At 38.7% G+C, this 15,147-nt stretch overlaps 1 protein-coding gene across 1 annotated transcript in view; it reads right to left on the reverse strand.

Annotated features, from left to right (window-relative positions):
• Positions 1 to 3,556: 3,556 nt before the first annotated feature.
• The window catches only part of SLC17A6 (solute carrier family 17 member 6), a 59,765-nt gene continuing 48,174 nt past the window's right edge, over positions 3,557 to 15,147 (reverse strand). Inside the window, exons 9-12 of the mRNA XM_027852658.1 lie at positions 9,802 to 9,934; positions 8,205 to 8,315; positions 5,300 to 5,427; positions 3,557 to 3,892 (exon numbers count right to left, since the gene is read on the reverse strand). Coding sequence (XP_027708459.1) covers positions 3,557 to 3,892; positions 5,300 to 5,427; positions 8,205 to 8,315; positions 9,802 to 9,934 — 708 coding nt within the window. The remainder of the gene's footprint in view (positions 3,893 to 5,299; positions 5,428 to 8,204; positions 8,316 to 9,801; positions 9,935 to 15,147) is intronic.

Below are 15,147 nucleotides of genomic sequence, written 5' to 3' on the forward strand. Positions count from 1 at the left end.
GGCTGCTGCATTAAATTTCAGAAAGCCACCAAGCACTCAGAAAGGTTGTAATAATAGTTTCATCTGTGTGTCAGACAAGCAAACAAAAGGCCAGGTAGGAATGGGGTTTGTGTTCTCTGAGCTCACTCACAAACTCACAGCCATGAAACATGAATTGAAAATAATTTGGACTATGGAAACAGATCATTTGGATGATTTGGGGCAAAACAAATGATTTCGGGGACTATTTCTGAAAAAGCAGTCTGTTGGAAATGCCAATAGTGCCAAGCTTCAAGCCATCCAAACCTTGGCTTGGGTCTGTGAACTTGTTTTTATTTATTTATTTGTTTGTTTGTTTGTTTGTTTATTTGTTTATTTTTCGAGGCAATTGGGATTAAGTGACTTGCCCAGGGTCACACAGCTAGTAAGTGTCAAGTATCTGGTCTGAGACCAGATTTGAACTCAGGTACTCTTGAATCTAGGACTGGTGCTCTATCCACTGCGCCACCTAGCTGCCCCTGAACTTGTTTTTAAAAAATCATTTTAGGAGTAGCTCAGTGACACAGTGGATAGAGGACTGGCCCTGGAATCAGGAAGATCTAAGTTCAAATTCAGCCTCAGACACTTGACACTTACTAGCTGTGTGACTCTGGGCAAGTCACTTAACCCCATTGCCTAGCCAAAAAAAAAAAAATCATTTTAGTCTCAGTTAAGATTGACATCTCAGATACATTCTCTAATGCTGATTCTTGGCTTCTAAGGCATATTCCAGATATCAACTGCTATTCCTCAAAATGAGTCTGATGAATGACTGGTTTGTAAATTTAAACTCATGGGATCATAGATTTAGAGCAAAAAAACCTTAAATGTCATCTAGTCCAACCCTATCATTTTAAAAATAAGAAAACTGAGGCCCAGAAAAGTAGAATTGACAGCTTTAAAAATGCAAGTAGCATCATGAATCAGTGCTGTAACCAAGAATCCTTGTGCTTAAATCAAGTACCCCAAATCACAACTGGAGCATTCAGTTGGTGATGTGCCTTCAGGCTAAAGGCCATGACACCACACCAGTGGGGGTGGGGGTCAAGGAAAGAAGGACAAAAGCCCAGGGACATTGATTTGGTGCCATAATGGGAAGGGGGGGGTGCAAGATCAAACACAGAGGTGCTCACCTCAACCCTGACATCGGGTAGTTTCCTATTTTAACTATTGTATTTGCTAGTTCGATGTTAAGCTATTTCTAAGGTGCTAAGGGACTGCAAGCATTTTAAGCACCCTCTAAATCTGGTACCCTGGACAAAGCTTTGGTCACCTTGTCCTAATTACAGATATATAAGGAATAAAGATCATTTCTGTGTCAACCATCAAAAAGGTTCAGCCAAAAAAAAAAAACCATTTCCCACTAGATGTGTTTGCAGAGAATTAATCATACTCTAAACCCAAGTTCAACTTCCCAAATCAATCCATAAAACCAAAATGACACACACTTTTTATATAAAAGGATAAATAGAGCATTTTATTAACACTTTTTGCAGCAACAAAGATGACAGTCCACATCTTGTCATTCAACACAGCAAAAGCTATGACCATGGTTTACATCACTTTGAGGCACAAAGCAGAAGACAATCTGATTTTTCCCATAAGGTTAAGAAGGGTTTGCATTTTTTGAACAACCTTCAAGTTTTATATTTGCAGTAGCAGGGCCTCCAGTCACTAGCACAATACAATGAACAGATAAAAAATCCAGAATGGACTATTACATACACACACACACACACACACACGCTGATAATCATTGGATTTGAGTTGGGAATACAATGTCTTTATCCATTTTGGAAAGTTAGGAAATGATTTGGTGTTCACTTTGTTGTTCTGATCATTCCAGCCACCCAAAACATCTACGACAAGCAAAATGAAGATAATAATATACAGACGGAAGGATGATGCCCATTGTGATGCATTGCACTTATTGCTTGGTACACAAATGTTGCAATTCTTGTTGAATTACTGTAGGAAGTGCCAACGGGCTGTCTCTTCCTGGTGCTAAAATTCTACAACTTTATGAAAGTAGAAATTGCAATCTCCCCAACCCAACAGAAGTTGTATGCCACTTTTGGTATATGTGAGGATTGTTGCTTTTACTTTTGTGTGCGTATGTGTAGATATAGACATATATGTATATAGGTATAGTCATATTATTTATTGCCCTCTATTTTTAAGACAAATACATTTTAAATGGGACTTGGAAAGTAACAAAAATTGTCTATTAAGTTTATATTTTTATATTCTATAGAGATCTGTGGCACAAGTCTAATACAGTATGGAATCATGAAGGGAAGAATGTCTAAATTGTCTTCTATTTCCTTTATCAGTAAAATGATTTTTTAAGGGCTATAGCTCCATAATAAATTTCTCATTAGACTCTTAAAGGGATATATGTCTTTTCTAACGAGTTTTTACAACCAGTACAAAGTTGTAATAAAAATACACTGAAGTCTTTTTTTTTTTTGAAAAAGTCATCAGACATGCTGCATGAAAATTCAGATTTTTAAAATGTAAAGTATTTTATACTGTCAGGTAAATGGATGGAAGAACTGAAGCATACCCCTCACTTTTCCAGATCTCCAACATGCAAAGAAAGAGGTTTCTTTCCATGCTGGAAACTCTAGTATTCAGTCTAAGTCACTCCAAGATACTACTCTCTGTCTCATCAAACAGCTTGTGACAATTTTCTTTTTAACCAGACCTATGATTGCTTTGGTGTGAGGGAACTCCCAGTGCAGAAACTCCCTCCACCAATGTAGATCAGTATCTCTGCTGTAAATTTTAGTCTCAGAGAGTTGTCTGGGGGCATTGAGAGGTTAAGTGATTCACCCAGGGTCACATAGCCAGCACAGGTCAGAGGCAGGTTTTGAACCTGGGTTTTCTTGACTGGAAGGCCAGTCTTCTTCCCATTGGATCATGGTGCCCTCAGCATAAAATCACAACTCTACAGAATATCTTGTTAGCTACTGCCTATTCAGCATACTTCTGGGGGTTGCCAGAAATCTGAAGTCTTCCCCTTACAGCCAGCAGGCACTGCCTCCCTCTGACTGAATAAATATGGATTCTTTAACACAAAGTCCTGTTGATATATCTATTTCCATATAGTGTAGCAAATATATAAGTGCATTTTTCATGATCAAGTAGCTTTGGCTTTTTCACCAGAGTATTTGATGTGCCATGTGCCAACCCAGATAGTTGTGCTTTCATCATTGGTTATGAGTTTGAGCTCTTGTGTCTATCTATAGAAGAAACTAGTTGCTTCTATAGTTTTGATCAGGAAATTTGAAAATGTGTAGTGCAGAAATGGCTGGACCCGAATGGATGTGATGCCATGTCTCAATGGGGACAGATTGTACTTGAACAAATGGTCACTTGATGGGATTGATTTTTTTGGGTTTTTTTTGTGGTTTTTTTTTGTACAGCAAGACCTGTCATTTTGATATGTCAACATGTTTACACCACATCTCTTGTGCAAACAACCACGATGGATTTAATCACAAACACTATAAAATAGATTCAATGATTAGCTCTGTTAAGAATAATCTTCTCTTTCCTTATAGATGTATGAGTCTTGGACCTCTTCTTGTACAAATTCTTCTTTCTTCTCCCACCCATTGGGCCAACCACCATTGGCCTGTGTTGTTGCCCCATAGGACTTTGTGGTACTGTAATTTACATAATTTTGAGTAATGTCCCCTGTTTCTTCATCAAGTTCATCTTCATGAATAAAGCCGCACTTTTCTTCACTGGTCTCTTCAGGATCTGCCCAGGGTTGTTTCTCACCCGAAGCAAAGATTCCATAAAATATAACTCCACCATAGTGGACTAAGGCTGCAATCAGAAAGACATACTGCCACTCTTCCCGGGACTGTAATAAAGAAAAGTGGTACTGTGAGAAGAGCCTTTCAAGGTTTAAAAGACTCAACATCTTCATTTAAATCTCCAAATTTTATATAGCTTTTTTGAAGAGCATCTTATTCAGAAAAAAAAGCCACTTTCTACCAATCAATGGCCAACATTCATGTAAGTAATATATCTCCTACGTGTTTTAATTTTTTTTTAAATTGTACTCATTTTGAAATGAAAGACAAGAAATATCTACAACCTGCCTTAAGGTAAAAACGGTTTCTATTAGAAGGCCTGAGAGTTTCAATTATAATTGAATTTAAAGACCTGGAGGAAGACGTTGAGAGCATTGGATACATTTTCAATGGAGAATTTGTGCAAGTACATGGAAAAGAATTATACAGGATAAGAAGACTTGCATGGGTTGTGATCTTCATGGGGGAGAATGCCTGTACTGATCAGAGAATTACAGGGCCTCAGAGGCCATGTAGCCTAATCTGTACCTGAACTAGAATCCCCTCTATATCCCACATCACAAGTGGTCATTAAGCACAATGATAAGATCATGGATCAATTGTGAGATCATAGAGTCATAGACTTAAATTTGGAAGACACCTAAGAGGCCATCTAGTCCAAGCCCTTCATTTTCACAGATGAGAAAACAGAGACCTGGGGAGTTTAAATGACTTGACCACAGTAACCCAGGCAGGAGGCAAGATTTGAACACAGGGTCTCTAAGCTCAGAGCCAGTACTTAAAGTACATAATATATACTTTGACTTCCCTCGTTTTTCCACTGAGTTCATTTTATTTTTGTCTCCTATGACCAGCATTTTGAGTTAAAAGACTGGCCCTTTGCTCTGCTTGGTCTCAGAGGGCAGAACTGATAACAAAAGGTAGACGTTATATTAAGGTGGATTTACAATTGACCAACAGGAAAATCTCCTTACAGGAGAGCTGAGCAAAAATACCAAGGGAGGTAGGGAATCCTCTATCTATAAAGCCTTCAGGTTTGGGATGGATGGTTATTTGGCTTTAGGCAAGAATTTGACTGACACTAGAAACACCTTCCAACTCCGCAATTGTATAAATTCAAAAGCAAGGCTGTAACCAACCTCAAGAGGATTAGGGAGCAGTATTATTGGAGATATGCAAAATGAAATTCCTTCTGCCCCACAGGTATTCTGCAATGGTCACAAGCTATTCTGCAATCTGGCCCCTACACCAAATACATCTGAGAGATATTGAGAAGAAAGTAGCTTAGTGTCCAATGATGAGGTCTACCTCTGACCTCTAGGGGATTCAACAGTCCTTTGTTTAGGGGCACAATACTCCTCACCACAGACATAGAACATGAACGGGAGCAATGAACAGAATGCAAGATCTTTGCTCTTTGAAATGTGAACACATGCTTCCATTTGACCACCTACCTTGTTCTTTGTCATTGCACCAACAATGATAGGGCAAACCATTCCTGACAATGTACCAACACCATTTGAAATACCCATTAAGATACTGGCATATCTTGGTGCAATATCCAAGTGGTTGACATTGAATCCTGAAACAAACACCCAAAGTTTCACTTCTGAGGTTATAAGACCATACCTCTCAATTAAATAAATTAAATAGGAAATTCAAATTGTTGAAAACTCGGCTGATTTTTTTTATGGCTGAGGGGAAATGATTACCAAAAGTACACACATGCGCACGTGCACGTGCACACAAATACATACATACACACACACACACACACACACACAGAAACGAACACACACATCTATCTGCTAATGATATAAAAAAATTTTTTTCTGAAAATAATAGATTGAAGCAGGGGAGGGAGAAAGCAAATTAATTTAGGCCAAAGTTCCCCCTTTATGAGACAGGAGGCTTCTAATATGACATCCTCTTATGTTTAAGCATCTATTATGTACAAGGCACTGCTTCAGGTGATAGGGATAAAAAGGCAAAAAAAAAATCCTGCCTTCAATGAACTTACATTTCATTGGAGGACCTTCTATTCAATTTTTAAAACAGTTATGTTTAGAAAGGGGAATTGTCCATAGCTAAGATGAAGCCATATTTCCCTTAATTGTGGCTGAGTGATTAGATGGAAAATCACTTTGCTGGCCAGGTGATCTGCCCATTGACTAAATGGGCAAACTCCTGAGTCCACCACCAAAGTTCTTCCACAATCTGTGCCTACTTCACTTGTACAGCCTTATCTCCTATCATTTTCCAAGACATGCTTCACTTCAACTCAAAGTCATGAAATGTGTTTCCCTTCTAGTACCTTTGCCTACTCCAGCTGCAATTTCAGCCTACCTAGAATGCCCTCCCCTACCTTCATCACCAATCAAAATTCTACACATCTGGCAAGACTCATCACACTTCTCCCTTCCCTTGCTCAATTGCCTGGTGACTTAGTTCCACTCTACTAACCTCTGCATTTAAATTTTTTGTTCTTTTGTCCTCTCAGCTGTTATGCCTTGCCAAACCCTAATCTTGGATTGTTACCACCACCACCCCCATCCACTACCTTTGCTACTTTTCATGTGCTGCTGAACACTAGAGAAAGTCAAGAAACTGAACTGACTGGATATACTACCAATTTGTGTTATATAATCTCAACTGGGCCTTCATGCAGCAAAGCAATACTTTTACATTTACCTAGTGGATTCACTTTCCCATCATCTGCAGTGATTATTCCAAACTTTTCATCTCTCTTCAAACCACTCACAGCATCCCTCCCCAACCTTTTCACCTCAATTTACTGAAAAAAAATTGAGGCTATCCAATGAGAACCCCCTATTCTCCTCTCCTCTCCATTTCATATCACTCAGATGCCTTTCTTTACTATCTGCTTCTTCACCCATGTCTCATATGAGGGTGTACATAGTCCTCCTTACCAAGGCAAATTCTTCTATATGCATACTTGACTGTATCTTAATTTTCCTCCTCTACCATCTTTACTCTCTTTCTAATCTTTAATACCTCCCTAACTACTAGCTCCTTCTCTGCTATGTACAAATTTGCTGATCTTTCCCCCATCCTTAAGAAAAACCTTCCTTCAACTATCTCCACTATCATCCTTTACTTTTCCTCCCCTTCATGGCTTAACTCCTTGAGAAAGCCATCTACACTCAGTTTTTCCATTTCCTATTCTCTCATTTGATTCTAAATTCTCTGCAAAAAAGGCTTCGAACATCATCATTCAACTGAAAATGCTATCTCCAAAGTTACCAATGATCTTTTAATCCACAAATCTAATGGCCTGTCCTCAATCATCCCTCTTGATCTCTCTGTGATCTTTGACACTGTTCTTCAACTTTTTCTCCCAGATACTATTTCCTTTCTCAGTTTTTGTGACACCACTCTCTCTCCTGCTCTTGTTTTACTTCTCTGTCCTCTCCTTCACAGCCTTCTCTGCTCTATTTTCTTATAGAAAATACCACTAACTATGGGCATCCCCTAATACTCTACCTGGGGCCCTTTTCTCCTTTCCCTCAGTACTATCTCATCAGCTCCCTTGGTTTGAGTTATCATCTTTATGTAGGTGATTCCCAGATCCAGTGTTACCCTCTCTCCTGATTTCTAATCTCATCCCACCAAATACTATTTGGATATCTTAAATTGCATGTCATATAGACATCTCAAAGTCAGCATATCCAAAACTGAACTTATTATCTCCCCCCTTCCCCGCCTCAAATCCTCTTCTCTTCTGAATTTCTCATACTGTGGATGCCACCACTATCTTCCCAGTCACTCAGGCTGAAAACCCAGGTGTTAGTATCAACTCCTCACATGCACTTCACCTATACAATCTGTTGTCAATTCTTGTCATTTCTGCCTTCAAAATAGATCTCATGTCTGTCCATTTCTCTCCACTTACAAAGCCATCAGCCTGGTTCAAGAAAGTTCCCATACTTTATATCTGGGATATTGCAACAGTCTTTGTTTTTTTATTTCCCTTGCTGGAAACTTCTCCCACTCCAATCCATCTTCACCTAGCTGCCAAAGTGATTTTCCTTAAGTATAGGTCTGATCACATCATTAATTACCACTCAATAAGTTTCAGTGGCTCCCTATTTCCTCAAAGATCAAATATGAGAGCCTCTGTTTAGCTTTTAAAGTCCTTTACAATCTGAGCCCTTCCTATCTTTACACATACTCTTCAATCCAATGACATTGGCTTTCTTGCTGTTTCTTACTTACGAAACTGCTAAGGGGTTTGTGATGCTCATGGCATTAGAAAGAAAAGCATAACCAATTCTGTCTTTTCTTTACAACCTTGAAAAGAAATGTCATATTAAAAAAACAACTAAATTTGTATCTTACCTGAGATAGCAAAGCCACTGAAGCCCACTGCAAGCACTAAGAAGGAGATAGCTACTCCCCGAGTATGAGAATAGCCCACGACCAACAGCAGTGTGGCTTCCATGCCAAAGCCTTAAGAAGCAAACAGAGAAGAACTTAATTGGAAATTCAAAGCTATTTCACACGGGCATCAATAAGGCCTCAAGAAGAAATCATTTAACGGGATCCCCTACGTGGTGTTCACCAATTGTCCAATTTTGAAGTGGTATCTGGAAAGGAAGAGGCTACTTCTAAGCATAATGCCAATGGATGCCAGGGAGCAATCTAGTCTTTAAAGGTCAAGCCTTCCCTAATATTCAGAAACCAGTGAATTTTAATGGAGACACATTAGCCTAATGGGGGGGGGTGGGAACGAACCCAAAGCATTCTTCTTTTGAGATCAATGGAATATTTCCATACATTACTAAATTTAACATACCCAGGCTAGGTTGCCTGGGAGCTAGAACTAATCTCCATGTGGTTACAGTACAAAATTTTTCTCAGAAAGAGGAGACATGATTAAAATGCAACTTAATGGTGCGTATCCACATCTTCCTTTGCACAGGGCTGAATGAATGCCCTGGCTCTTTTGGCAGAGGACCTGGGTCCAAATCTCAACTCTGGTGCTTACTGTGTGATCTTGGGCAAGTCACTTAACCAATCTGGGCTTCAGTTTATTCATCTGAAAAAAAAGGGGTGGGTAGGGCTAGACAGACTCTGTTTCCTTCCACTTTTAGATGTATAATGTTATTATTGTCTTATGATAGTGATAAAAATAATAACTGACATTTATAGAACACTTTTAAAGTTTGCCAGTTCCTTTGCATGAATTGTCTCTTTGGAGCCACATGACAACTCTGTGAGGCAGGTATTATAGGAGTTATTCATCCCATTTTAGCACTGAGGAAACTGACATTTGGAGAGTTTGATGACAAAGCTAGTATGTATTAGACGTAGGATTTAAGTCAAGGGCTTCCTGGTTCTATGTCCCACATTCTATCCACTGTCTAGTTGAATTTATAAAGGAAAAGGAATGTGGCTAACATCAGTGTAAAGATTAATATCTTGTTTGTCTTCAACATGGTACTATAAAAACAGTAATATAGGGACCCCACACTTAAGCTGATACGTGTTGAGTCATGGCCTTATCTGTGCTGCTGTCCCAGATTCCAAAGTGGAATCTAGGTAGGACATAGCATGTATGAAAAATCAGCAAACATATTAAAGAAACACCGACCTAGACTGAACCAATGGCCCATGCAGTCTAGTCTCCTTTCTTTTAAGTGGGCTCAATGGCTATGATATTAAGGTTCACACACAGTAAATAGCATTCTATACCTTGGAGAGACACTCATCCTTACTGTCCATAGCTATTTGGCCAGTGAAAGAGTATCAGGCATGGAAATAACTCATTGTTTTTCTGATTCACTGGGGCCCATTGAAACGAGTAACATGGAAGGTGAAATAAATAGTTAGATCCAAACAATTCCCAATATTTAGGATGAATGCACACATTCCACTCATGAAAAGATGACCTTAGTATAACAAAAACAGGGAATTGCTCCATACACTGACTTACCTCCACAATTCATGATCTTCCTCACTGTAGTAGTTGAAAGAATCTGCCGGCTTCTTAGAAAATCAGCAATTTGTCCTCCAATTGGCACAATGATCGTCATCACTAGGTGAGGCACGGCAGATAACATTCCCACCTGATGGAAAACAAGTGGGGTTGGGGGGTGAGATGGATGTAAATTAGCTAACATTAAGGTCTGATACCCCCATTTCCTGGCCTCTTCATGGCTTGTGTATGAAAAATGGGTGATGAAATAACCTGAAAAATGATGGTGTGTCCACTTACTTACCCTCCCAGAATGGGCAATGATGTGTATTGAGTTGGGAGGAGGCTGAAGAAGAGAGAGATTATTGGTTCTGTCCCTCACTTCGGCCTTTACAACCACCATTGCTGTGATTTATCTTTTGCAGGGTTTACTCTCAACATTGTGGTTGGGATGTATCTATATCAGAACTACAGCGTTCTGAGCTTGGCCAAAAATCCCGAACATATTAAGAGATGTGAATGCCAAGAAGAAACCTATTAGCACTTAATGCCAGTCCCAGGAATGTCTTCTGGATGCTTTGATCAAAACCTGGAGAGGCTAGCTATTCCCTTTTGAACAAATAGCTTCTATTTTAGTCTCCAAGAGTGAGCAATTTTCTTTATCTTGAACTACACTGAGGCTTCCTTTGAGATAAAATGCAACCAAAAAGCCTAAACAGACTTTCTGTACTACTTTTTTACTACTTCCCCTAAACTCTTCTGACCCTTTTATTTGCTCTGAAGATTTTATGTTTTGAGTCATGGTGATGGACTAGGAAATGCTAGCTCCAATTAGTGATCTCTTTGCCATAGCTTTTTCATTGTGGATTCCTAGCAGTTTCTGAAGTTGTGTTTTATAGGGTTGCATGTTATATCTGTGGGCTGCTAGGTGGCACAGTGGGTGGAATGCCAGGCCTGGAGTCAGGAAGACTCATCTTCATGAGTTCAAATCTTGCCTTAGACACTTAGTAGCTATGTGATCCTGGGCAAGTCACTTAACCCTGTTTGCCTCAGTTTCCTCATCTGTAAAATGAGTGAGAGAAAGAAATGGAAAACCATTCCAGTTTATTTGCCAAGGAGACCTTAAATGGGGTCATGAAGAGTCAGACACGACTGAAATGACTGAACAACAAAATGTTGTATCTGCAAATAATACTAATTTTCTAATTAAGTCTACCACATTGGATGCTTTATAAGCATTTAGTGTGAAATAGTGTTGTTCCAAATAAATCAAAACCAAAACCATTAAGGTAAGACAAAGGGAAGTAGAAAGAGTGGAGTGGGGATTGGAGAGAGATGGTAGAGAGAAAAGATAAAAGAAAGAGAGTATGTTTCATTTTGGTCCAGACCTGGGACTTCATCAGTGTGGGAAACTCCTGATATGGAAACTCCCTCCATGGATGCAGATGAATGTCGCCTGTTAATTTATAGTGTTAGGGAGTCACCTGGGGGCACAGAGAAGTTAAGTACTTGCCTACTGCCACATATACTAAAGCTAGGGCATAAATGCAGGTCTTCCTGACTTCCAATGGCCTTCTATATACTACAACATGCTACCTGTACCAAAAAGAGAATTTATTTATAATTTGGTTGGTAAATTGGAGGGTCTCCAAACCAACTCTGAGAATCACTTTAGAATACCATAGAAATCACAGAATTCTAGAGCTGGTGGTCCCACTGGACCACCATTACCAAATTTATGGGAAACTCACATCTAATTTAATTGAGATTCAGGGAGAATTGATTTCACCAAGGTTATTGATCCAATTATTGACAGGATCATAACTAGACACCAGGTCTCATGGTTCTATCTGGTGTCCTTTATATTTTAAATAATCATAACACTGACAAAAATTTACATTGTCTTCTAAAGATTACATAGAACTTTACACACATTTTCCCATTTTTTCCTCATAGCACCCCCATAAGGTAAGTTTTATCATTATCAATTATCTCATTTTACATATGATGATAATGACAGCAAACATTTATACAGTATTTAAAAGTTTACAAACCACTTTACATATATTATTTCATTTAATCCTCACAAAAGTCTGCAAGATATGTATTATTATTGTTAGTGGTATAATAGACAGAGACCTGGACCTTGGCTCAGGAAGATCTGAACTCAAATCAGACCTTGGACACTTACTAGTTGTATGATACTGGGCAAGTCACCTAACCTCTTTCTGCCTCCATTTCCTCAACTGCAAAATGAAGATAATAACAGCACCTACCTTACAGGGTTGTTGTAAAGATGAAAGGAAATAATATTTGTAAAAATACTCAGCACAGTGTTTGGCACATAGCAGATGCTGAATAAATGCTGATTCCCTCCTTCTCTCTCTTCCGTCTTTGTATCCCAAGTGTTTAGCACAGTGCCTGGCATATAATTAGTGCTTAATAAATACTTCTTGACTAACTTGGCTGCTTCAACAAAAGCTTTATGTGCTCAAATCTGTTTGGCCAACTTCGTTTAAAAAATATATGTGTGCGTGTGTGTGTGTGTGTGTGTGTGTGTGTGTGTGTGTGTGTGTGTATGCCTCAGAAAGCAGTGAGCCAGATTCTGAATACGCCATATTGCTTTATCTCAACAAGATTAAAATACTCTAATTGGATTCTAAGATGGGTATTACTCCTAATTTTGGTGATGGTGGTCCAGTGGGAGTACATACATTGCCCAGAAAATTCTACCTTCAGATACATTCTCTTGTTTCTTTTTCAGAATTGTGTTTCTAGGGGTATTATCAATAAAAAAAAAAATCAATACTCATGTCACATAGTCAATCTTATAACGTATTGACCTCCTGCTTTCATGTCTAATAGTGAAATGTCAATCCTATGCTGGCTATATATTTTAATATGTGTAGATTTGTTTGCAAATTCTAATTATCTCTAATTTCCAGCACCCACAGAAAGCTTCTTAACCCATAATTTCACAGTTTAGCATTAATTTTCTCCCAGAAGAATGAGGTTCATTGACATTAGAACTTCTTTTTTGGGAACTCCTCCTTCCTCCGCTGTGGAAATGTTTCTTTTACTGAAAGGCTGATAGTTATGGTAAACTCTAAGTTTTCAGTGATGGATACTTTTGGATAAGCATGGTAGAAGGATCCATCCAAACAGAATGGTATGTAGTTCTTGAAAAGTCATCAGAAGTAAGTTAATGATTTTCTGGTGTAATGGAAGGAAATCCTGTATTCGAATCACGAGATTTAGACTGGCCACTTAATATCTATGGGACCTTTAACCTCCCTGGTCCTCAGTCCCCTCAGCTGTTAAAATGATTCACCTTTATATAATCTTTTAAGGTTCACAAAATCCTCATGTGGTAAGTACCAGCATATTATTATTCCCATTTCTAGAGGTGAAGAAACTGAGGTTCTGAAAGATGACTAGCTCAGACTTACATAGGGAAGGGGAGGGAACAACACATATTTGGTAAGTGCTTCCTGCATGCCTGGCATTGTGCTAGGTTCTTGCACATAATTTCATTTGATCCTCACAACTCTGTTACTCTCCACATTTTACAGTTGAGGAAACTGAGGCAGACAGAAGTAAGTGATTTGTCAAGTGATCACACAGGTAGTAAGTGTCTGAGGCCAGATTTAAACTCAGATTTTCCTGATTCCAGGCCCAGCACTCTATCCACAGTACCACCTAGCTAATATGTGTCTGAAGTAATTGAACTCAGGTCTCCCAACTCCCAGTTGTCATATTCTATCCACTATACTACATTTACGTGAATGTACATATATAAAAGGAATATGTTAGACTAAATGATATAGGTAGTGTCGCAGATAAACATTGGGAGTGGAGTCAAGAAGATCTGAGTTCAAATCGTGCCTCGAAAACTATATTGCATGATCCTGGGCAAGTCACTTAACCCCTATTTGCCTCAGTTTCATTAACTGCAAAACGGGGGTTATAATAGCATACAATTCACAAGATTATTGTGAGGATCAAATGATATAATATTTGTAAAGAAGAACTTTGCAAAGTACCTGGCACATAGTAGGTACAACATAAATAGTTATTCCCTTTTCCCTCTACCCATTGCAATGACTCTGGGCAAGTTACTAAACCTCTCTAGGCCTCAATGTCTTTATCTGTTAAATAAAGGGGTTAGACTCAAGGGCCTCTATGGTACCTTCCAGCTCTAACATCTATTTAAAGTCTTTTTTCAGCTCTAAAATTCTGATTCTAACTGGAAATACTTTGGGACTTCTAAATCACTACTCTCTATTCTGTTTATTGGTCCACATCTTATCTCAAACACAGGGTTGTCATTGTATGTCATTATCCACCCATTGGAGGAACCATTTGGTTACTCAGTGTCTTCTAAGAATGAAGGTGGTTCTACCCAAGCAATGTATTGGAGTGGCTTTCATTTTACTCAATTGACTTTTTTTCTGCACTAAATGAACCAGCTCTTTTGGCATCATGCAGACCTAGCCTTTGGGTGCTTTTGATGGGGTCTCTTGAATCTCAAGAACATTAAACCCTTGTTTTCTCTTCTACTTCCCTTCTACCACTTCTGCTATTTTGTGCCTAATTATTGCTATTCACTTGTCACATAATCGGTGTCTGTTACTTTATTGCCATAGAATGATATTATAGTTTATCATGGGTTTTACAATAACAATCTAAATTTATTTTCTACATTAAGCTCGTTGGTTGTTAATACATCCATTACAGAGAATAAGAATTCATGACTCACTCATTTCTACTACTTTGGGCCACATTTCCATTCCAACCAATCCATATCCTGCCATTTCCTGGCAGGCTGCCCAGAAGCAAAAAATGTTAGCCAAGCAATTTGACAGCCTCTTTGCCCTAAAATTTAGGGGTAAGGAAATAGGTCCCCTTACTGATTATGTATGTGTGGCTAGATCCTGTAATCTGACCTTTCATATCTATTTCCCTGTCAGCCTTTTTCCTCATCTGTGGATCTGCAGCCCTCAGATGATTGTTAAAATGATGTTTCTATGAGATAATCTTAGACTGTCTCTAATTTGTGCCGCATACAATATTTCCTGTTAATCAGACTGCTAAAATGTATTTGAAAGAGTCTATAATACGTTAGGAAAACTGAGAAGGTAAAAAATAAGTCACTCAATTTACTGTATTATGTAGTCCTAAGCAAAGTCTGACTTATTTAGTTTTTTATTCCACCTTGATGGACCAAAGAAACTAAACTCATTGTCTATCCCAGAATCATAGCATCTCAGGGTTAGAGAGGGTCTCAGAAGCTATCTACTCCAAGTCATATGTGTAAAAGAATACAGAGAGAGAGAGAGAGAGAGAGAGAGAGAGAGAGAGAGA

This window comes from Vombatus ursinus, unplaced genomic scaffold (assembly GCF_900497805.2).
Source record: "Vombatus ursinus unplaced genomic scaffold, bare-nosed wombat genome assembly UNPS02009770.1, whole genome shotgun sequence".
NCBI lineage: Eukaryota > Metazoa > Chordata > Mammalia > Diprotodontia > Vombatidae > Vombatus > Vombatus ursinus.